At 48.7% G+C, this 23,523-nt stretch overlaps 1 protein-coding gene and 1 long non-coding RNA gene across 3 annotated transcripts in view; both read left to right on the plus strand.

The window, feature by feature from the left end:
- The first annotated feature begins 277 nt into the window (after window positions 1-277).
- The window catches only part of Ltbp2 (latent transforming growth factor beta binding protein 2), a 101,967-nt gene continuing 78,721 nt past the window's right edge, over window positions 278-23,523 (plus strand). For both annotated transcript variants that reach the window (XM_074067538.1, XM_074067539.1), the window contains exons 1-3: window positions 278-882; window positions 6,808-6,878; window positions 22,739-22,973. In XM_074067538.1, the coding sequence (XP_073923639.1) occupies window positions 410-882; window positions 6,808-6,878; window positions 22,739-22,973 (779 nt within the window). In that variant the 5' untranslated portion in view covers window positions 278-409. The remainder of the gene's footprint in view (window positions 883-6,807; window positions 6,879-22,738; window positions 22,974-23,523) is intronic.
- Window positions 6,885-10,865, plus strand: LOC141421526 (uncharacterized). Its single transcript, XR_012446095.1, has 2 exons — window positions 6,885-9,188; window positions 9,781-10,865. It is a non-coding gene; the product is annotated as an uncharacterized lncRNA (long non-coding RNA).

Consider the following 23,523-nt stretch of genomic DNA (forward strand, 5'->3'; position numbering starts at 1 on the left):
TTCCTCTCTCCCTCTCCCGTAATGAGGGGGCCGAGCTGTCCCTCCGAGGAGGGGGCATGGTGTGGATAAAAGAGACGAAAAAGCAGGGGGAGGTTTCCAAAAATAAAACCCTCCGGTCCCCTTCAGACGGCTGCAGTGCCGGGGAGCGGCGCGAAGGTGCAGCGGCGGTGCGCGCCCAGCCGGAGACCGCGCGGATTCGAGGCTCCGCGCGCGAAGCGCGGCCGCTCACGTCGCGCAGCCCTCGCCCGAGGAAGACCAAGGCCCCTAGTAGACTGCTTCAGGGGCTCCCTAGACGAGAAGAAATAGGCGGCCAGGAGGGTCAGGAGAGCAATCGGCGAACGGTCGGACGCAGTCACTCCAACCCGCGCGCTCTCTCCCGCACCCACCACTCTCCAGCCACCCCGGCGCCATGAGGCCCCAGATCTCCGCTTGCTGTTCCGAGCGCGCTCTTCGGAACCCCTCTAGGGGCTTCCTGACGCTCACCCTGGTTCTCTTGCTGGGCATGGGTTATGCCCAAAGGGACCCCATAAGGAGATATGAGTCGGCTGGCAGGGACACGAACCGTCTGAGGCGCCCCGGGGACAGCCACCCCTCAGCGGCTGCAGCCAAGGTGTACAGTCTCTTCCGGGAGCAGGACCCGCCGGTCCTGGGCTTGCCGCCGGCGGAGCGAACCCATCCAGGCTGGGGGAGCTCCAGGAGGCTATCGGAAGCGGAGGCCAGGAGACCACCGCGCGCGCAGCAGTCGCGCCGAATCCAGCCACCTGTGCAGACCCGGAGAAACAGTCCCCTGGGCCATCATCAGCCCGCCCGGGCCGCTTCGGCTCTCTCGCATCTAGGGACCCAGCAGCGACCCAGGGCTGCACCGCGAAGGCGGCTCACCGGGTGAGCACGGGAGAAGGAAGTATGGAGGGACCAAGGGGTGCAGGGGTCGGGACTCCCATGTTTTTTCATTCGTGGGTATGCAGGCGCGAGAGAGGGACTCATGCCCTTGTCCCTTTGTCCTCAATACTGTGGAGAAATAGTGCCGAGGTTCAAAAGCTGAGGCTCGGAGATCTAACCAGCTTTCGAACAGTTAGGGCAAAAACCAACCATCATCACAGTCTAATACTAACTTCCCCGTGGAACCCCGACGTTAAATCCTTTCTCCAGGCTCCTTGCAGGCGCCCGCGCTCCTCCGGTCCTCAGCTAACCAGCTTTGAAGACGCTTGCAGCGCGACCTGGATCGGAGAGGCAGCGGGAAGAGGGCAGCTGGGTGGGCGCCCTGGGCTTGAGGCCCAGGGGAGGTTGAGCTGGCATAGGGCGCGGGTAGGTGGAGGATGTGAGGGGCTCCAGGGCGCGAAGACAGATGCGTCTCCAGGAAGCTGGCTGGCAGAGAAGCCGGCGCGCTGAGACAAGTGTATGGGTTGGGGCTTGATTTGGCCTGGGCACGCAGGATGTAGGCGTAGGCATGGGCTTTAGAGCACTTTGCGCAGGAAGCCTGTCTCCGATATTACGTGGGGAAATGGGTCTGTGGTCTGTTGGTGCATGTAGGTGTCGGTGCCCTTTGCACATTTTGCAGGGCCAAACCTCCCTCAAACGTGCCATTTATGAATTTTTTTGCACCATCTGCTGTCTGCCCTGAAGTGCTGTCACAGTGTGAGAAGACCCCTCGGCAACTCCCACTACCAATCCTGATCACCATGGCTGTGGAGCCCTGGGCCTTGCCTGAGTATTACAGGTGTCTCTGAGGTTGGGAAGAGTTTTGGCAGACCTTTTAATGGCCTACGTCAATTTACCTGGGGTTTTTGTTTGTTTGTTTTTTGTGGTACTGGGGTTTGAACTCAGGGCCTCAGACTTGCTGGGCAGGTGCTCTACCACGTCAGCCACTCCCCCAGCCCTACTTGTTGGTTTTAGTCCTGGGGAACAACATTGGACACTTGTACCCTCAGTTCTGCTCCCGAGAACCTTCTGCCTGCTGGCCTTTGCACTCATGGTTTTCCTTGGCTGGAACACTCTTCTTCCATATTTCAGCAGGATTTACTCAGCTTCATTCAGATCTCTTCTTAGAGAAGCCTTCTCTGACCACTCCTGTCCCATCCTCTCTCTTCCTTCACCCTGCTTTGTTTCTTCATGGCACTTACTCTGACTCTAGAGTTCTATTTTTGTTTACATATTTAGGGTTGGTTTCAGAGCTTATACTGATACAAGTTCTTTAAAAGCAGGGACTTTGTTTTGTTCATTTCTGCATTCCCATTGCCTAGTTCTGTGTCTGAACATAGTTTGTCTTCCCAAGGTATTTGTTGAATGAGTGTATGAACTCTTTGCTGCCCTTGGGAGGCCCAGTTTGAAGCTAGCAGAGCATAGACGTGTGCTCTGCCAAGTGGCTCCTACATGGGATCATTCAACAAGTATTAATGCAGCACCTGCTCTGTTTCAGTTTTTTTTTTTCTTTCCTGACCTGTGCAAGCAAATATATGCTTCCTAAGAGCATGTGTGCTGAGCATGGGAAAGGGGGCAGGGACCCAGAGACCAAAGCACTGTTCCTGCTGGGAGAACAACCCAATTACTTATAATCAAGTTGAAGAAATGAACAAATATGTACTGGTAAATGTGCTTTCTAGTACGGGAAGTTTCATGTGACATGCAAAGGAATGGGACAGTGTGGCTGAGGAGCTCAGGGGGGAGAAACTCTGTGACCTGTGGCCCCTGGAGTTCAATGGGCAGCAAGTGGGGAAACAGAGGGGAAATGACCAAAGTGTCACATGGAGGTGCGGGTGGCAAACAGGCATAGCATTGCCTGCTCAAGGACAAGTGTTTTCACTGTTGGGACTCGCCCAGGGACAGGACTGCAGCCCTGGTGTAGGGTTGCTGGGGGCTGAGGCCAGAGATGGAGTTTAGACTTGTCATAGGCATTTAGGTGCAGGTGGGGGACAAGAGTTAGAAATCACAAAGTGAGGTGGTGATGAGCAAAGAAAACTGTCATCACAACAAAGCTGGTAGATGTGCACCAATGTGTAAGTGCACAGGCTGGGTGCCACTCACAGGCACCTGCTATACACAGGTGCACAAATCACAGCCTCTGCGGGATTGGCTCGTCAGTTTCGTCTCCTGCACCTTCCATAGATAGTGGGTTTCTCTGGCACACCATTTGGTCACTTCATGGCGGCTAGGGAGGAGCTGAGTGACAATCTTGACTATTGACTTCAACCCAGGTCCATTCTGGCTAATGGCTAGTGGCAGACCAACCTCTTTAGCTATTGTCTTATGGGCTGCTCAGAGCCAGTGACCAAGTGCCACCTTCTGGTAAATCTTGGAACTGCATCACTGCTATTGGGGATTTTTCATTTACTCATTCAACAAATATTTGTGGAAGGTTTCCTTTATGCCAAGCCAGTATGTTAGATCCTAAGTACAGTGGTGGAAAAGGCAGCCTCTGTACTTATGGAATTTTTGATGTAGTGTGGCTTTATTGTGCATGATGAAGCTTTTTTTTAAAAAGTCTGTGCTGGGCATGTGCTAGGTGTCTCAGGTATAGCAGTGACCTGCTCACTGTTCCTGCACTCATGAAATTTGCAGTCTTCAGGAGACTTGTTAAGCCATTGTTCTAAGTCTCCAGCATTTCTTGAACCAGCTTCAAAATACACCACCTTAATATTTCCCTCTTACTTCTTTAAATCAATATATTGTTAAAATAACAGGATTTCATGCTTTTTTTAAAAAGCATAATATATGAAGTTTATAAACATGCAAAAAAAGTATTGAAAATAGTAGAACTCACAATCCAGCAAACCTTAATAGTTTAGTTACTTTGCTTTTAATTTTTGTAGTTGAAATTTCTTCTGTAAATTTGCCTCCCTCTTTCCCTGGAGTTAACCATTACTCTGAATTTAAAATAATTCTAATGCAGATACTGTTTTATACTATACTGCAGATGCACATATCCATAAAATACACAATATTGCTCTGCAGATTTTAAACTTAGATAAGTGATACATATGTATTTCCTTCTACAATTTTTTTTTACCTTCATCATTAGATGTTTGAAAGTTAGCCATGATAATATAATTAGCTCAAGTTTATTCATTTTAACTGTGGTATATTGTTCCTTTGTCTAAACATATCACAGTTTATTTATCAATCTTCTTGTTTTGGGACATTTACATGAATTATATTTTTTTGCTATTACAAACAGGGCTTGAGTCATTTTTCTACATAAATAAATTAATAATTAAAAGGAAGCTTTGTATCACTATCATAAGTTGAAAGTAGTACCACTTGTCAAAAAGAGAAGGTAACCTTAAGAAAATTGAAACTAAAACAAAATGTTATTCAGTTCTCGTCAGACACCATTTTTTATTTTTAAGAAGCTTGATCCTGTGGCATGTTCTTCCTATGGAAAAGGGGAAGGGAGGGTTTACCAAAACGAGGTAATGTCTGATTTGGAAGTCTGGGAGTGTGCAGAGTTTCATTCAGCAAACAAGAGGGTATGACTTAAGCAAAGACATCAAAGTGAGACATCTATAGTGACAAGCTTGTATCCTTGGAGGAGCACAGCCTTGGTTGTCGATGGTCACAGAGGTAAGGGAAAGGTGATGGGGGGCAATTAGGCTGCACAGGCAGTTGAGAACCCCATTGGGTTTGTAGAGGTCAGTGGAGGGCCATGGGAGATTTTCAACAAAGGGCCAGTATGAACACATTTGTCCCAGGTGGACAGCTGTCCTAGTTTGTTAGCTAGATGTGTCTCCAGCAGTGATCCTGTCTTGGGCTAATGTTTGCTGAGTAGGTTTGGGCCAGAGATTGGGGTCATATAATCTCTGAGTGGTAAGAGAGCTGACTTCCAGGGAGTCTAAGCTAGTGAATCCTATGCCTCAGCTACTCAAGCTTCTCTGCTTGCTCTGCTAGCCGGAGCCCACTGAATGGTCATATCCCAGCTGGCCTCCTTGCTGGGTCTGCACTCATGTTACTGTTGGCCTAGAAGGGGTCCTTGGAGGCTCCCATTGGGTACCTGAGCCTCTTTGAGTGCCTTCCCAGTCCCAGCCTGGCCCCTCTACTGGCAGCTTTTGATGCTGGCCAGTCCTTACCGTGGTCTTGACATCCCTCAGTAAGGACAGGCAAGGCAGGCCTGGCTGCTGCCCTCCCACAGTCAGCTGCAAAGCTGTGTTAAGGGCATCTGGGCTGACAGCTGGCTCAGAGGGCCTCCTTACACTGGGCTCCAGGCAATGACCTCCCAGCTAGACAAGCCCCTTGAGCTATGCTGTACTCACAGGCTCTGGTTCTTAGAGAACTCCCAAGGTGTGCAGTCTGTTTCTTCTCAAAGATCTCCTGACCCCCTAAAAGGCCTGTTACCACCACAAGTGGACAGTTTTCCCCTTGCACCAGGATATAAACTCAGAAACCTGGAGCCTGGTGACCTGGGCTCAAGGGAAAGAGGCCTTCATGAAGCCAGGGAGCTGCTGAAGGTGGTGGCCCAAAAGGCAGAGCTCTTAGCTGGTGGGACATTCTGGGGCTCCCCAGGAGGCAGCTTCCACAACCTTGGGCCAAAGGGCCAAGAATAGGCCTCAGCCTTTTCAAGTTGCAGGAATTTATTTCAAATTCTTTGTAAGGCTCCCAAAACCACACAAGCTTTGGCCATACTGGCCACAGAGATAGAATAGCTACTGACTTCAGCATCTGACCTCCACATCTCTTCTTATTCCACTCACCTCTAGTGTCAGTGAATGCTCAGTGGACAATTTTTGCTCATTATGATGGGGCCTAAGGAGCCTGGCCTTGCCTGGACTAAGAAGTATGGCCCCAGAGGTCTTTCTTCTTGGTGAGGGGCCCTTATTTCCTTGGTCCAGGCATTTAAGTCTGCAGATGAAGGGTCAGGGCTAGGGGACCTGTGGGTGCTGCCATACACTTGAGGGCAAAGTTTGAATAAGTGGAGTAAGTACACCATGCAGGACTAAAGTCCAGGTCTCACAAAGGTGCTCTCAGAGCGAGCACCAAAAGGGTAACTGGGGGAAGCACCACATCCACTATAAGGTCCATTCCACTAGTGCTTGGGAGGTGGAGGCAGCTTTGCTATGCCCTTAACTTTACAAGAAGCCCCTCTTAAACAGATTGTGGAGCTGAGTCTCCCACTCAGATCTCAGTCTGATCATGCACAGACCTCTGAAGACTATGCCTCCTTCTGGCACTCATTCATTGGAATAACTCATATGTACATCCTTCAAACTGTACGTATGTACAGCTGTCCATGGGTCACCAGCATTTGTAGGGAAAGGAGCATGGTGTGGGTATTTTTTTTTTTTTTTGGTTTTGTTTCTGGTGAGAGGTAATGTATAGTTGGAGCCTGGTTTAGAGTTGAGTCAACTCAGAGTCATGCCCCTACTCCCTGTGCTGGGGATCGAACCCAGGACCTCAAGCATGTAGGGCAAGCATTCTAGCACTATGAGCTATACTCCCCAGCCCACCAAACTCTTTAAATCAGGCTCTGGTGCTACCTCTCTGAACTTGTCATTTTTATGGTCACTGTCCTGGATGCAAACATCAGATGCTAAGTCCTCCTATCCCATTTAATCATCACAGCCACCCAGTTAGGCAGGCATTATCATCTCCATTGTGCAGATGGAGAGGTAGAGGTTTCCAGCACTCAACTTAAACTTGCATGATCCCATAGTGCCTGTGTCTGGGCCAGGCTGCCTCCTTGTGGAATGAGACTAGTCTTCCCAGTCTCCCAGTGTTCCCTCAGGCTCTGCCTGTAGGGGGGCGGGAACATCAGAGGGCTCCACGAATAGTGCCAGCTGTGAGCATCCTTGTGCTTACCTTGTTTTGGTGACTTTGTAGGAGGAACATATGTGGCGGACAATGCTGCCCAGGATGGACAACAGCAAACAGCACCAACTACTGTATCAAACGTGAGTGCCTCCTGTCCCAACCACCCCTCTGTCCCTCGAGGAAGGTCAGGCTGAGGACCCCAGAACCTGGAGCAGAAGGGTCTTCCCCAGCCTGCCTCTTGTGGATACAGTCCAGCTCTGCAGTGGAGGCAATGTCTAGCTGAAGGGAGGAGATTAAAAATACCTCCAACTGGAAACAGCTTCTCACAGCAAATCCCCAATTCTGTTTTTAAAGCTTCCCATAGTCCCTCCTTGCTGTCCCACTGTGTTGATGGCCTACATGCCCTGTTGGCAGGATCCCTTAGATGCCCACATAGATTTGTGATCTGCAGAACCTCCCGGTCACACACCTCCAGGGGCACCATTCATGCTGTGTGCTGTGGGAATCCACTTCTGCCCCGGCTCTGGGCCCGGCAGCCCTGGCATATGTCAGGCACTCTACTGGGATGACCAGATGAGGTTCTGATCCTGTGTTTGGAACAGTCTTCCCTTGGGCTGCTCTGAAGCCTAACCGGCTGGCTCAAATGAGAGGAAAGAGAGTAATCCTCTTAGCAATGTGGAAACCAAGGAGTGAGACAGGAAGAGTCATGACCTCCATGCCAAGCCTTCCACTGATGGTGGGAAGAGCCATGATTTCTGGGCTCAAGTCTCCATTGATGGTATTAAAAGCAATGACAACAATGACAGGAGTCAATATCTCAAAGTATTCACTTTATATATCTTATGGGTCAGGTAGTGTCTCTGGGGAACAGCCTCAAGCTTACCTGGCCAGGTAAGAGCAGAACCATAGTTTGAACCCAGATAACTTGACTTCAGGGTCTTTCTTACACTGTACTGACAGGTGGGCCTCACTCTGCCTCAGTGAAGTGGGGATGAGAGTGGCTCCTACTGCTACCAGCTACCAGCTGGGTTTTTGCCATTGCTCATCACTGTGCTGGGTCTTTACTTGCACTGTCTTAGTTAAGCCTTTCAGTAATCTGTGAAGTGCAGATGTACTTATCACTCTGTTTACTGAGGAGGAAACTGGGGATCTGACTGGTTAGGAAACATGGCTGTAAGTGCTGGGACTGGGCTAGATCCAGGGAGTCTGATCCCCACAATCTGAGAGGCTGGGCATTTCACACAGGTGATAGCAGATATGGGAGGGTCTTTCTTTTTTTTAAGGAAAAAATGGTTTCAGACATGGGATCAAACAATATAAATTTAAAACTTACAGATAAGGATTAGCTCTATCACTCATCTCTTTAAAAAGTTCGGGATGCTCCGTTTAAAACCTCCAGATTAAAAAAACAAAAACAAACAAACAAAAGACACAGCTACTAGGGAGCAGAAGTCAGGAGGATCTCAGTTCAAATCCAGCCTGGGCAAAAACACAAGACTCTTTCTCAAAAATAACAAAAGCATAAAGGACTGGGGTGTAGCTCAAGGGCTGGGGAAGAACATACGTCCTCATACTTATTGTTTTTGGTGACAGAGTCTGTGTTGCCCAGGCTGGTCTCAAACTCATGATCCTCCTACCTCAGCCTCTCAAGTAGCTGGGATGACTAGTATACCACTATGCTTGGGCTCCTTCATACTTGTAAAGGTGAAGAGAGTGAACTTCTCTCTTCAGAGAAGAGGTGATGACTTGCTCAATGTCACATAGCTCATTAGAGGAGAATTTCAGCTTTGAGCCACTCCCCTGGGCAGAGAAACCAGGGAAGTGGGTGACCCAGTGACTTTATGCTAAGAATAAGCTCTGGGGCTGGGACCTAGGTGCTTTGGCTCAGCTGTGGCTGAGGACCACTAAGCAGAGTGTGGGGAACTTGGGAGGAACCCCAAGTTCCATTGGGAATTTAGAGCTTTGGGGACTCTACTCACACCTTCATTTTCCCCTGAATCCTTGAAGATTCTGTTAAAGAGCAGATTCTGATGCAGGGAATGGAGATTCTGTGCTTCTAACAAACTCTCAGGGCCTGCTGCTGCTCCTGGGCAAGGGACCACACTTTGAGAAGTAGGACCTTGGAGACTCTGGAGGCCAGGAAAGGGATTTGGAGTTGGAGGTAGGAAGGAAGTTAATATGTTCTAGGGAGCCCAGACTTTGCAGGGAGGCACTGGCTAGTAGAGAGTGTTGCTGAGTCTTGAGCTGAAGCTGGAGCAGGCAGCTTCACAGGGGGTGGGCTTCTCCCCAGCTGCCTGAGGGGTCTGGGCCTGGCCACAGGGCGCCCTCCAGGCCTGGAGACTCTGTTACCGAAATCACTCGTGATTTTCCAGAATTCCTCTCTGTCAGACTGGAGTTTCAACACTGGAAACTTGAAGTTGGGTGACCCTTCAGATTGTCACAGACCCAGGGTATGTGTACCCTTGTGCCCCAGCGGGGTGCTACTTCAGGATGCTGCTGTGACCCACTCCCCATTCTTTCTCTGCACTCTCACACTGACCTGCCTTGACCAGGCTGCAGCCTGGCAGCTCTCCTGAGAGCATTGTCGGGGTCAGCCTTACCCACTTGAAGTCGGCTTGTCCACTGAAGGACTGTCTTAATTAGCCAAGCCCTGTGCTGTTTGCTTGTTGCTATTTTGCTGCTAATGAACCTAATGAGAACCACGTGGACGGTGGGGTGTTGGCCCTGGATGGCTCGGTCCAGGACTGTGTAGAATGTGGGGCTCTTGGCTCCACACCCTCACAGCTGGCTCCCCCATTTCCCTAGTGGTTTTGCATCTCTCTCTCCCCTCTCCACAGCTGCCCTCCTTACTGGAGGGAGACTGCCATAGTTCTGTCCTAGCAGTGTCACACATGTGGGGGTGCCTTCCTGGCCGGAGGGAGGTGAGAACAGACAAGAAGTGTGTGACATATCCCCTCCCCACCCCACCTCCCCACCCCCGCCTGGGAATGCAGTCTTGGGCCAGAACCATGTGGAAACTCAGTCTTTTCCTTGGTCTTCCAGATATCTGTGGGCTTGACTCACCACCCCAACACGGAAGTGCTGGACTCCCAGCTCCGGCCCCTCTTCCCTCTCACAGAAGCAGTCATGGGTTGGCCCTGACATACTAGTTCATCTCCCTGGCCGGTCCACTCCTTCCTCTAGAAACATCTGCATCTGCCAGTGCCCAGTGCTGTATCCCCAGCTCCTCCCTCCACCTTGATGAGGTTGGAACTGGACCGTGGTCTCCTCCTCTGGTCTTGGTGTCTGTCTTTCTTTCAGTGGTCTTGCCAGCTCTCCCTCATGATTTATGTGTTTATGTATTTGTAGAGGCAGCTGACTGAGCCCGTCCGGCCCACTCAGCTGAGGGAAAGGACTGTAAGGTGTCTGGTGACAGTGTCCTGTTTATAGCTGCTACTTTTAGAAGACTGTCCAGTCTTCTCAGACTGGCTCACCCCATCCCCACCCAGCTGGGGAAGGAGATGTAAAGCCTTCCCAGCCTCATTTTATCTTGGCCAGAAGTAATAGGGATGGGGCTGCTCTGGAGAGGGCAAAGGAGTCCCTATCACAAGCCCTCCCTTCCAAGCAGTAAGGTACAAAGTTAAGAGCATGTGCTTTGCATTCTGGCACGGATCCAGGGGGCTGTGTGTTTGAATCCCATCTCTGGGATTCAAATTCCTTGGCCCTCATTTTAGACTGGAGCCTCAGCCATAAGACGGGTATGACTATGCAGAGTTTTCTTTTAGGATGACTGAAAACAATACTCTATAGGTCTCACAGCATTGAGTACTTTATATTACTACTTTTTAATCCTCACAGTGACCCTAGAAGCTGGATTTGCTTTTTCTTCCCCATTTGCAACTGAGGCTAGCTATTTGTCCAAGCCATGCATCTGGGGATCAGCAGAGCCTGGATATGAATCCAGTAGCTTGGCTCCAGAGTGAAAGGCCTCACCTCCAGGCTGCCTGCTAAATGAGCCATTGTGGGCCGATGGTCTGGCCCATAGTTAGGTTAGCTGGTGTTTTGCTGCTTAATCCAGGAGCCTGTGCTGGAGCGCCTGGGATTAAATATCAGTTTCATCAATTAGTGACTGCATGACTATGGGCAAGTTGCTTAAACTCTCTGTGTCTCAGTTGCCTCTTCTATAAACTGTGGCTAATATTAGTTCCTACCTTCCAGAGCTGTAAGGAACAAATGAGGTAACTTAGGTCAAATGTTTAGTTCAAGGCCTGGCATGTTTATGTGCTCTTTACATGTCTGGCTTTGATTTTGTGGGCGGGGACTGTGTCTCACTGCATCCATCATGCAGCACTCTGGGCACAAGGTAAAAGCTCCGTAAGAAGGGACTGAATGACACAGGGCCTATCGGAGACTGAGGTGTGAAGTCCCTTTCTACAGGATTGTAAAATAGGTACAATGTATGTGTGGGAGGGGGTATTTTGGTGGGGGAGGGTAAATGGAGGAGATGAAGGTGAGGGAATATGGTTGATTGGGCTTCATATACATATACAAAATAGAGCAATGAAACCTCTTGGCAATTGCTTTAAGTGGGGCGGGGGAGGGGTGTGCGTGCGTGCGTGCGTGTGTGCATGTGTTAAAGATGGATGGTGGGGCAATCTAACCAATGTACAATGTAAGGCTATTGGGAATTGGCACAATGAATCTCCCCTGTACAACGAATATATGCTAATAAAAATGAAAAGAAAAAGATTTTTTCTGTTGCCCAAGTTCTGTTAGCTCTCTCAGAAACTCTTCACAAGCTGAGGGGATGTGGGGATGGAAACTGGGCATTTGTTCCTGCCTTCTTGGTTCAGATCCTCTGGATGCATCGTGGGCATTGGAATAGCACTCCCTCTGTCCTCACCTCAGTCCTAGAGGGCCCTGTTTCTCCTTTTCTGGGCTCTCCTGGTTTTCCTAAGGAAGCTTGCCACCCATGCCATGTAATGACTCCATCCCAAAGGGGAGGGCCAGCAAGTGGGTAGGAGCCCCAGTTTGGAGCCAGAATCCAAACTGGGAGTTCCTAGTAAGTGAACTCCTGCTCACTTACTAAGCCAGTGATCTTGGGCAATTTATTGGCCACTGTTAACCTTAGTTGCCCATATGTTGGTTAGGGATGAAAATAGGCCTGGCATGTTCTATGTGCTCTTTAAATGTTTGGTCTTGATTTTGAGGGCAGGCACTGGTCTCACTGCCCAACAGCAGTAGTTACAAGAAGGAGGTGATTGCATGAGGTGACACTTATAAAGTAGTTAGCCCAGGTCCTTGTTATGGTGTTTAACAAACCTTAGGAAAATGGGGCAGGGCATGGCTGGGATTGTCGTGTTCTTTACTGGCTGATCAGAGCTGCCAGGATCCAAAAGCTTGAGTCTATGGGTGGTCATCTGTGGATGGGCCATCTTACGGGATTCTGGAATTGGCAGGGAATAGTGGAGAGGAAGGTAGAACATGGCTAAGGGAATAATTGTATGACTTCAGCGGAGAACCAGCTAATAAGAAGAACATAGTTCTAGCAAGATACTATGTAGCAGGCACCTTAGATATTCCTGGTGATCAGGTTTGTGTCCCCTGAAGCTCTTTTCCCAATGGAATGTTTAAGAGATGTCCTTGGCCAAGAGCTTCCTGAAGCCAGATGCCAGGTCTTATGACAACTATGGAGTACCTGGCTCCCACTGCATACCTGTGTGTCCTTTTACATGGGCCCCTGACTGCTGCTTCTCTTCTACCCACTACTAAATTTTGAGTTTCCAAAATGGATCAAGGATCTTAATATCAGACCACAAACTCTAAAGTTGATACAGGAAAGAGTAGGAAATACTCTGGAGTTAGTAGGTATAAGTAAGAACTTTCTCAATGAAACCCCAGCAGCACAGCAACTAAGAGATAGCATAGATAAATGGGACCTCATAAAACTAAAAAGCTTCTGTTCATCAAAAGAAATGGTCTCTAAACTGAAGAGAACACCCACAGAGTGGGAGAAAATATTTGCCAGCTACACATCAGACAAAGGACTGATAACCAGAATATATAGGGAACTTAAAAAACTAAATTCTCCCAAAACTAATGACCCAATAAAGAAATGGGCAAGTGAACTAAACAGAACTTTCTCAAAAGAAGAAATTCAAATGGCCAAAAAACACATGAAAAAATGCTCACCATCTCTAGCAATAAAGGAAATGCAAATTAAAACCACATTAAGATTCTACCTCACCCCTGTTAGAACAGTCATCATTAGCAACACCACGAACAACAGGTGTTGGCAAGGATGTGGGGAAAAAGTAACCCTCTTACACTGTTGGTGGGAATGTAAACTAGTACAATCACTCTGGAAAAAAAATTTGGAGGCTACTTAAAAAGCTAGATATTGATCTACCATTTGATCCAGCATTACCACTCTTGGGGATATACCCAAAAGAATGTGACACAGGTTACTCCAGAGGCACCTGCACACCCATGTTTATTGCAGCACTATTCACAATAGCCAAGTTATGGAAACAGCCAAGATGCCCCACCACTGATGAATGGATCAAGAAAATGTGGTATCTATACATAATGGAATTTTATGCAGCCATGAAGAAGAACAAAATGTTATCATTCGCTGGTAAATGGATGGAATTGGAGAACATCATTCTGAGTGAGGTTAGCCTGGCCCAAAAGACCAAAAATCCTATGTTCTCCCTCATATGTGGACATTAGATCAAGGGCAAACACAACAATGGGATTGGACTTTGAGCACACGATAAAAGCGAGAGCACACAAGGGAGGGGTGAGGATAGGTAAGACACCTAAAAAATTAGTTAGCATTTGTTGCCCTTAACGCAGAGAAACTAAAGCAGATACCTTAAAAGCAACTGAGGCCAATAGGAAAAGGGGACCAGGAACTAGAGAAAAGGTGAGATCAAAAAGAATTAACCTAGAAGGTAACACACAGGCACAGGAAATTAATGTGAGTCAACTCCCTGTATAGCTATCCTTATCTCAACCAGCAAAAACCCTTGTTCCTTCCTATTATTGCTTGTACTCTCTCCACAACAAAATTAGAAATAAGGGCAAAATAGTTTCTGCTGGGTATTGAGGGGGTAGGGGGAAGATGGAGGGGGCGGAGTGGGTGGTAAGGGAGGGGGTGGGGGCAGGGGGGAGAAATGACCCAAGCCTTGTATGCACATATGAATAATAAAAAAATAAATAAATAAAAAGGAGAGGGGAAATAAAAAAAAAATAAATAAAAATAAAAAAAATAAATTTTGAGTTTCCCAGGACTTAGTCCTGGATCCTGTTTTCTTTCTCACTGCAGTGCTTCTGTAATGATATCCTGCTTTCTCACAGGTGTAAATATTGTGTCTGGGCCATTGAAGCCCCGATTTATCTATCTCTTCAGCCAGACCTCTCCCCTGACCTATAGACTCCTGTGTCTGCTGCCTCCTCAGCATCCGTTGTGATGCCTCCCAGATATCCAAACCCAACTCATTCAAAGCAAACTGGCAATTTTCCTCCCTCTGAGCAAATGTGGGTCTTGTTTGTATTGTGAAATGGTGCCTCCAGACTCCTGGCAGCTATCCTGGACACCTTCTTCTCACTCAGGCTTTCTCACCCATCCCTTGCCAAGCCCTGTTAATTTCATCTCCCACATCCATTGTGAACCTGTCTGCACCTCTCTGCACTCTGCTGCCTCTATGGTTCTGGGTACCTGCAGTAGCCTGCTTGTTGCTCTTTGCTGCCCCTTAATGCATCCCCTTATGGGGTCCCAGAGCTGATCTTGCTGTCCAGCCAGGCTCTCAGCCCTCACCCCAGGTTCCTGGAACATGTTCCCTTCAGGCCGTGGCACATGCCACTCTCCCCTGTCTGCTTTCCCTGTCTCCTTATATAACCCATCATCTGTCATCTTTCCAGGCTCTGCTTTCATGTGCCCCTCCTCAGAGGGACTACCCCCAGCCACTCTGTTTAGAGTCACCCCCACCAGTCTTGTTATTCTGAATGTTGGCCCCTTGGCTGTTGCCTCCATCTCTTACATTCTGGTTTCCATTCTTCTGCTCTTTGTTTACTTGTTTAATAATGGTCCCTCTGACTAAATCGGAACGCCCATGAACAGTGTCTGCCTTGTTTATCATCCTAGGCAAGTAGTAAATATTGAACGCAAAATCATTTTCTTTATAATGACACAAGGTTCCCAGAGATGAAATTGGCTAGCAGTCACATGGTTAGAGTTCAGACGGTCTGTGGCAGCAAGGCCACACTCTCCTCTGTGCTTTTGCCCCACTATGGCTGAGTAGTATGTGTTGGGGATGATGTGCTTGACCCCCTTTCCTAGGGTTTGCACCTAGAACTGATGCACCAGGGGTGATGGCTACATGTCAGCCATAGAACTGTCTTCCATGTCCTGGGAGCTGCTTCCCAGGAAAAGCTCATATCAGGCTCATCTCTGATGGTGGCCATCCCATCCTCTCTCACCTCTAGAGGCCTCTCTGGTACTGAGTCCCTCAAAGCCTGCCCTCATCCCAGACAAGTAAGTCCCCAAGGCCGTGGGGATGGGTGTGCCTAGAGGTCTGCCTCCTTGTGCCTACTGGAGCCAGTGGGAACTGGGGCTGCTCTTTGCCCCAACCCCTGGCCCTTAGCCCCCAATTGGCACAGTATTGCAGCATTTGTTAATGCAATTAACAGGGCGGTCCATGCTGAGAGGCTGGGGCCAAGGTCTGACTCACACCTCCCCTTCCTCCCCTCCGGCCGCCAAACGGTAGAGGCCCACTTGGCCTGCCAGACAACGTCTGCAGGGAGTGTGTGAGGGGCCAAGAATGGCATCTTTCTCTCATTAGAGGCTTTTATGTGAACACAACTGCTATTTTGGAGCCCGGCGCTTGGCTGGCCTCTGAGTCCCGGTGCTGTTTCCAGCAGTCCTGAGCAGTGGCCCAGCACAGCTGTAGTGGGAGTGGAGTGAGGCCCTGAGGCCCTGACTTCTCCACAGCCTGGAGGCTCCGGCTGGATGTCAGGACCTAGGGGACACAGCACCTGGGCAGGGCTTGAATGTGGAGAGGAGGGGTCCCCAGTGTGTTCTGAGAGCATGTGAACCAGACAGGGATTCCTTGGCCACCAGGGTCTCTGACATCAGGGTCCCCTTCCTGTGTAAACCAAAGGCCAAGACTGTGGAGAAACAGCTCAGAGCTACAGATGGAGACCCTAGTCAGCAAATTTCAGAGGCAAATTAAAGTCTCCAGGTAGGAGCTTCAGGTGAGGTCCCCAGAGATGGATTAAGGCAAGGATTGTGGATGGTTGGAAACTGTCAGGTTTGCAAAGGGTGCTAGGTGAGAAAGGGATCAGGTAACTCAGAGAGGTTGTTAGTAACCCAAGATGCAGATTGTAAGAAAAGTGGAGGTCTTCCCTGAAGAGTGGCTGAACTTCAGGTGTGGGGACAGGGCTCAGAGTTTGGTCTAGAATCAAGGTTCGTCTCCCTGACAAGAGGGGGTTAGCATTGGCAGCCTTGGAGAAGGGAGGCTTTGGGGTTCCACCCTGAAGTCAGTGTCTCATTTTACAGGTCATGTGGAAGGAGTGTCTCTGGGATGTCACTCTTCTGGGTTATTCATCTCTCTGAGGCCTGAGTTAGCACTGCCCTTCCCTGGGAAAAGGGTCATGCTGAGAAGTTCAGAAACCATCTTGCCTCTGGGGTATTTTTTTTTTTTAAAGCTTTGCAGTATTATTTTCTAGAACTTTCTGTGCTGAGGGAAATGCTCTATACCTTGCCATCTAATGCGGTACCCATGAGCCACATGTGGCTATCAAGCACTTGAAATGTGGATGTATGAGACTGGGTAACTGAGTTTTAAATTTTATTTCATTTTAGTCAGCACTTTTTTTTGTGGTACTGGGGTTTGAACTCAGGGCCTCATGCCTGCTAGGCAGGTGCTCTACCACTCAAGTCAGTTTAAATTTAAATAACCACGTATTGCCGGTGGCTATAGTATTAGACTGTGTTGGACAGAGCAGCTTTAGTGTACAGAGTATATCCACATCTAGGATCTCACCTAGATCAGCCCCATTTTGTGGATAAGAAAACTGAAGCTCTGGTGAGGCATCTGAATGACATGAGAAGTGTCCAAGGTCATGTAGCCAGGATGTGGCTGAGCTGGATCAAACCAAATCCTTCCAACTCCACCCCTCCCCACCAGGTCCTTTCTGGTACCAGAGGCTCTGAGCAGATGTCAGCAGCAGCTCGTTCAGTGGGAGACATTTCTAGAATCTCCCCCCAGGCCTGCCCATTCCAAGCTTGGTCTCCTCCCAAAAGTGGGGATTTTGTTTGGAAAATGGACCAAACCTCTGCTCTATTATTTTGGATCAGAATTAAGGTAGAAGGGGCACAGCAAGAAATATGGAGGTGTTGAGAAGACCATGCTTTCTATTTCTGGCTTTTAAAACAATTTTAGGAGATTTCTTGTCTTTCCTCTTGTTTTGGCATTCTGCTAACTCCGTAGAGCCAAACTCTTCATGTATATCCAATAATCAGTGAGGGAGAGAGTGCCAGGGGAGGGTGGGAAAAGACAGGGTTCTGGAAGAGCCCAGATTATCAATATCTAGAGACCTCCAGTTGTCCAAGGGTACTGTCCTTCCACATGCAGGGACTGTGTGTGTTCCTTCTAGTGAAGATCAACCCCCGAAGAGCTCAACATCATGGCTTCATGCTGATAACCTTTCACCAATAATCAACCAAAGAAGATCCATTAGAGCCATATAACTCACACTGGGCTGATAGCTCAGGAATAAGGCATTATCTCTACTTTTTAGGAAAAATGCCAGGGTGGGGAGGGAGGAGAGATGAAGTTCCAAGGGCAAAATATGAAGACTTCCTGGCCCACCATGGTTGGGAGGTTTCTTTCTTAAAATCCCAGAGCACTACACAGAGTGCCTCTCCTTGGGCACTCAGCATTGCCTTTTTTCCTATATGCAACAGCAGTGCCATGGGTGATTCTGAAATTGCTGACTTCCTTTTGTTTCTTTAATTTTATTTTTGAATTATCATACATTAATAATATGATATTTCATTGTGATAATTCCATACATGTGTATAGTATACTTTCAGCAAGTTCATCCCCTCCATTATATTTCCATTCCTTGTCTTCCTCTGCCCTTCCTTTTTTTTTTTTTGGTAGGACTGAGGTTTGAACTCAGGGCTTCACACTTGCAAAGCAGATGCTCTACTACTTACGCCATGCCTCCAGTCCATTTTGTCTGCTTATTTTGGAGATGGGGGAGTCTCTTAAACTATTCTTCCGTACTGACCTTGAACTATGATCTTCCTGATCTTAGCCTCCCAACTAGCTAGGATTACATACATGAGCCTCCTGTTCCCCGCCCTCCCTTTTCAAACAGTGTTTGGTGGGCTTCATTATGCCGTCTTCATATGTATTTATATTGCATAATTCTATCTTCAGTATCTTTTCCTTCCCCTTTGCTTACCTCCTCCAGACAGTGCCTCATATTAATTTCTTTTTGATATTTAAGTTTTTAAATATGTACTCATTTGTTTTTCATAGGTCTTCTTTAAATAAGAGGGTGCAAAAGCACACTTGCCTGTGACTCCCAAAGTGTCATGGATTTCATGCACCAGTAAAATAGCCAAACACTTCTTAAGTACTAATGTACAGTGGCCAGCTTTTAATTTTTCCAAGTGAGGGTGTTGGAGAAGGAAAAAAAACAGCTTCTATGTGCCATCGCCTTTAGTTAAAAATAATATTTTAACACACACACACAAAGACACTCTTTAAATGGGAAAAAATAGCATTTAAAAACACTCGGAAAACTGTTTTATCTCCTTGTGTTATGGCAAACAGTAAAACTGTGAGAATGCTCCTTTTCTTAGGCAATTGTAGCCACCATTGTGGGCCATTTGGGGGCCACTTTGGAGGGAAGTTGAAGAGGAGGTTGTGCTCCAGTTCCACAAATGCACATGTTTGGTCTAGAACAAAATACTTCAGCTCTGTAGTGAGGAAGTCAGGTAGCCCACATCTTGCTGAGACGTGTGAAACCACCCAAGATAGGATGCAAAGAAGCTGGTGACAGCTGGTTCAAAACTTAAAACTCTAACCTGGAAGATCTGCCTCAGCAAATGGGCCCTCCGTGCCCTCTCCTGAATGGTTGATATTGAAGGCTTACCTTCCCAATGGAAAATGGCTGGTTTGGAAGCCTTTAAAAGTCTTATTTATCATGACATTATAGACCTAGATAAAATTCCAGCTCGATGTGGTGGCTTACACCTGTAATCCCAGCTACTCAGGTGGCAAAGATTGGGAGGATCTCAATTCAAGGCCAGCCTACACAAAAAATTAACAAGACTCCATCTCAATCATTAAGCTGCACATGGTGGTTCATACCTGTGATTCCAACTGCACAGGAGGAGGCCATTGGTAGGAGGATCTCAGTCTGAGGCTGGCCATAAGCAAAAATACCATGTGAAAAATAACTAAAGTAAAAAAGGGCTGGAGGTGTGTCTCAAGTGGTAGAGAGCCTGCCTAACAAGAATGAGGCCCTGAGTTCAAGTTTCCCCCTACTCATTTTCCATGAGCTATTCATTGTAGCAACCAAAGTCCTCTTTGAGGACCCAATTTCCTGTTGAGTAAGGGCCTTCTTGTGTGAAGGCCTACCACCGGGAAGAGCTTCCTCCATGTGGGGACTGGTCTCTGTGCTCCCAGTGCTTGGTCTGACCAAGAGAAGGTGCTCACTAATATTAGTGGAAGGCACTGGCAAGGAAGGCAGGACCAGAATTGAGGGGGTCAAAATGAGACATTGCACTGTGCTCACAGGGCTTGATGTCTCGGGTTTCGAAACAGGACAGGCCATCCTAGAGGCTTGGGAGGGGAGGGTGGAAGCTAGACTGTTTTTCAAAGGTCACCTCTGGGGCAATGATCACCTCCTCAAGATGATCACCTGTGACCTTCCTCTGTCCATGGTGGGCTTTGGGGCTCTCCTGGCAGAGATGGGTGGGTCCATATGGGAAACCACTCATCCCTCTTCCTAAGAAGAAAACCAGGACTGAGAACTGCCTTGGGCACATCTGCCTTCCCCAGTATTGTAGGTCCTGGTTTGGCTACTGGGCTGGTCCCAGCTGACCTTGTCTCTGGTGAGGGTGGTGATGAGGGCTTAGCAGGTGGTCAGGTGGGGGCTAAGTCTGCTTGGGCAGATGGAATGGTGGCTAGGCAGTAGGCCAAAATCCTACTATGGTGGCAGTTTGTGTTTGAGGAAGTGCTCTGTTGACAGTTCTCTGACATGGTCTGCTTACCTGGGGGCTGGGGCCTGCTAGGGGCACGGAGGCATCAAGGAAAATGCACTGGCCTTGGAATTCAGCTGATGGTTGGAATCCTTCAGTGAGACCTGCTGTTTCTCCACTCTCTGCTGATTGGGCAGACTGGCCCTTGGTTGGAAAGATGCCCATTTACTATATTCTTTGTCAACACTACATCCTCCAGCAAGCCTTCCCTGACTTTCCCTACTCATTTACTTATCCTCAGCTCATTGAAGGAACACATGAGCTGGTATACACCTTCCCTCATCATTTAAACTTCACTGTGTAGGCTTTGAAGGGGCAAGGACTTCTGAGGTCTACACCACCAGGGCCAACCTGGAATGGGCAGCTTTCAGGGTGGGACTCCCAAGGGTCTGTTTGACGACTGACTTAAAGTCAACAGGTCCATTTGTTTCATCATCAGCTCCAGGCCAGGGCTCCAGAGATGACCGGAGGAAGAGCTATGCCAGCCTTCCTGGGAATTGGTGGGGCGGAGAAAGCCTGGGCTAGTTAGTCATGGATTTGGATTCTAACTCTACCATTATGTAGCTGGGTGATCTCAGGCAAGTCTCTTAATCTCTCGAGCTTTAAAAGCCTCGCAGGAATCATAATCACACCTTGAACAGGATTGTGGTGAGGATTAAGTGAGCTAGGGCATGCAAGGCACTGTGCCTACCGTATTGTCAGCATTCATTGTGCGGTAACTGTCAGAATGAAAAGGCTGATGATGTGTTATTGTTAGGCACATGCTAGAAGCTGAGCATACAAAGATATGTAAGGACAATTGCTGTGCTCTTAGGGGCTGATCACATGAGTGGGGACCTTGAAAATATACACAAAAAGTGCATAGCACCGATGATGGGCCCAGGGTGTGCCCAGGGAGTGCTATGCCTGCTCACTCACCTTTCCTCATTGTTCAGAGGGGGAGGCACTCATCAGAGCTGGGGAGGTGGTGTTGAGGGCACAGTAGCACTTAAGTGAGTGATAGGAAGGGGAAAGTGTTCCAGGAGGGAGCACAGTACATGCAAAAGCAGAAAGAATAGAGAGCTGAGGCCATTGTGGAGCCAGAAAACAAGTTCAGCCAGAGCAGGTTGACTTAGAGGGTTGTCAGAGGGGCCAGACTCCAGAGGGTCTTCAGTGCTAGTCTGGGGACTTGAATCCTGAAGGCACTGGGGAGCCACTGCAAGTCTCTGAGAGGGACATGACATAGGCCAGGTGGAATTTTGAAGAGATTTATCTCGACTTGACTCAGGTGGTATTGTAGCATGTCTCTCAGAAAGGAGAGTTTAGTCCATGAAACCCTAGGCACGTGGTCTGGGTCAGGGTGCCTGGTGGTTTCATTAATGCACGCAGAATAACAGAGGCAACAAGGTCAGCATATCGGCCTCTGCTTCCTCCATAACCTTGGATGACCTTGATAACCCCATTCTACCACCAAACCCAGCCACTGTGGATCCCTTGTACCAGTTCCTACCAGCCTCTAGGGATTTCCACCTTCCTAGGCCCTTGCCTGGGAGTCACTGCCTGGTCCACTCACTTTGTACCACTCCCCTCTCACTCTTCAGCGATGTGCCCTGACCACCCCATCTGGATGGCCCGGAACACTGTGTCACCCTGGTTAATTATCTTCACAGCCCTGGATGCTGCCTGACACTACATTACGCTACTGTTTCCTTGCTTCCTGTTGGTCTCCCTCACTTGACTGCAAGCACCATGTGAACAGGACTTTGTCCTCAGTGCCTAGCCCTCACTAAGGCTTAATGACTATTTGTTGAGTGAATGAGTAACAGATGAATGAGATATTAGGTTCAGAGATCTGGTATGAGTCAGACCATAGGTTCATACATGTTCCCCAGGGAGGCCCGAGGGGGAGGGGGTAGGGCTCCAGTGTGAGCCTCTGCGTGTGACTCCTTTTGGCTGCTAATCACTGGATGTGACGCTGGACTTTCCAAGGTGATGAAGAAGGAAGTCGTAGTCTCAAGGGCTGGTGTCTGCTCACAGTGCTGGCTCAGAGGAAAGGGACCAGCCTCACATTGTTTGTCCCCAGTCTGCACCAGGAACCAGGGAGCAGAATCATCCCAGCCCTCAAGCAGGAGCTCTATCTTGCTAAGGTGTGGGGAGAGGGTTTGAGAGCAGGGGCTCTCAGAAGAGGAAGATGAGAAGACTCTCATGCCTTGAGAGATCTTTAGATTTCCCCAGTCTCCTAAGTCCACTCCTTTGGGCTCATACGGAAACTCAGAGGCTCAGTGAAGTCAAGGTCACACAGCACATGAAGTCCTGCTAAGAAGGAACAAATAGTCCAACAACTCAAACCTCACTTTTAGGCCAATGTTGAGCCCTTTCACATAAAAGACTCATTCATTCATTCAATATATACTGTGAATCTACCTGTGACAGTCTATTCTAAGTTCTGGGGACATTACTCATAGCTAAAATGCCAGGCAGTGCACCCTCCTCTTCAGGTTGTTCTGATGTGCTGGTGAGCACCCACTCCACAGTTCTGGTCATTCAGTCTTTGACTTGTCCAGAAATCAAAGCCAAATTCAATTGGAGGCCTGTGGGAACAGGGAGAGAGAAATGAGCTCCTTGTCAGGCCAGGAGCTGAGCCTCCTACGTGAGGGGCCAATTGGTGCTAGGTCTTCCCCTGTTCTGATGGGAGGGTGCCTGGCCCCCCACTGTCACTGCCACCTATCCATCACTGCTTTTTCCCTGTCTCCTCAGCTGTTTGCCAGCCACCTTGCCAGAATCGGGGCTCCTGCAGCAGGCCCCAGCTCTGTATCTGCCGCTCTGGCTTCCGCGGGGCCCGCTGTGAGGAGGTCATTCCTGAGGAGGAGTTTGACCCCCAGAACTCCAGGCCAGCACCCCGACGCTCAGTGGATGAGGCACCCAACTTACACAGGAACAGCGCCACCAGAGAAAGAGCACAGCCACTGGCCCCACAGCTGCCACCAACAGGGTAAGTCCCCTCCTCAACAGGACCCTAGAGTCCAGGGCTCAGTTTCTCTCCAGATGGGGTTCTCCTGAGGACGGTGTGAAGAAGGCCACTGTTGCCTTTCTGTCCCTTCTCCTCACTTTCCACCCCTTTCTCTGCTTCTTCAGGCCAGGGTGGAGAGGTGAAGTCTGTCCCCTTAGTACTTGGAGAAAGCCGAGGAGGCCTTTGGGTCCAAGCTGCTTCCTTAGGTGACCCTGGGCACATTGTTTACCTCTCTGTGTCTCTGATACTTCTTCAGTAAGAATGCTTGTGCCTAGGTCATGGAATTGTGAGGATTAAGCTAGTTAATGTGAGGAAATGCTTAGAACAGCACCTGGTACATGTGTAAGGTCTCTAAATGTCCCTCCCCACTTCCTCCTCCTGCTCCTCCTCTAATTTTTCTTCTTCCTACTTTTCCTCCTGAGTTTTCTGTGATGTTGGAAGGGTTCCTCTGCTAGAAAAAGCCACTTCCATCCACTCACCATTCATTCTTTCTCCCAAGAGGGGAAGTGAAGGGGCATATCGGGGAAGGGGG

The sequence above is a fragment of the Castor canadensis genome, chromosome 3 (assembly GCF_047511655.1).
Source record: "Castor canadensis chromosome 3, mCasCan1.hap1v2, whole genome shotgun sequence".
NCBI classification, from domain to species: domain Eukaryota; kingdom Metazoa; phylum Chordata; class Mammalia; order Rodentia; family Castoridae; genus Castor; species Castor canadensis.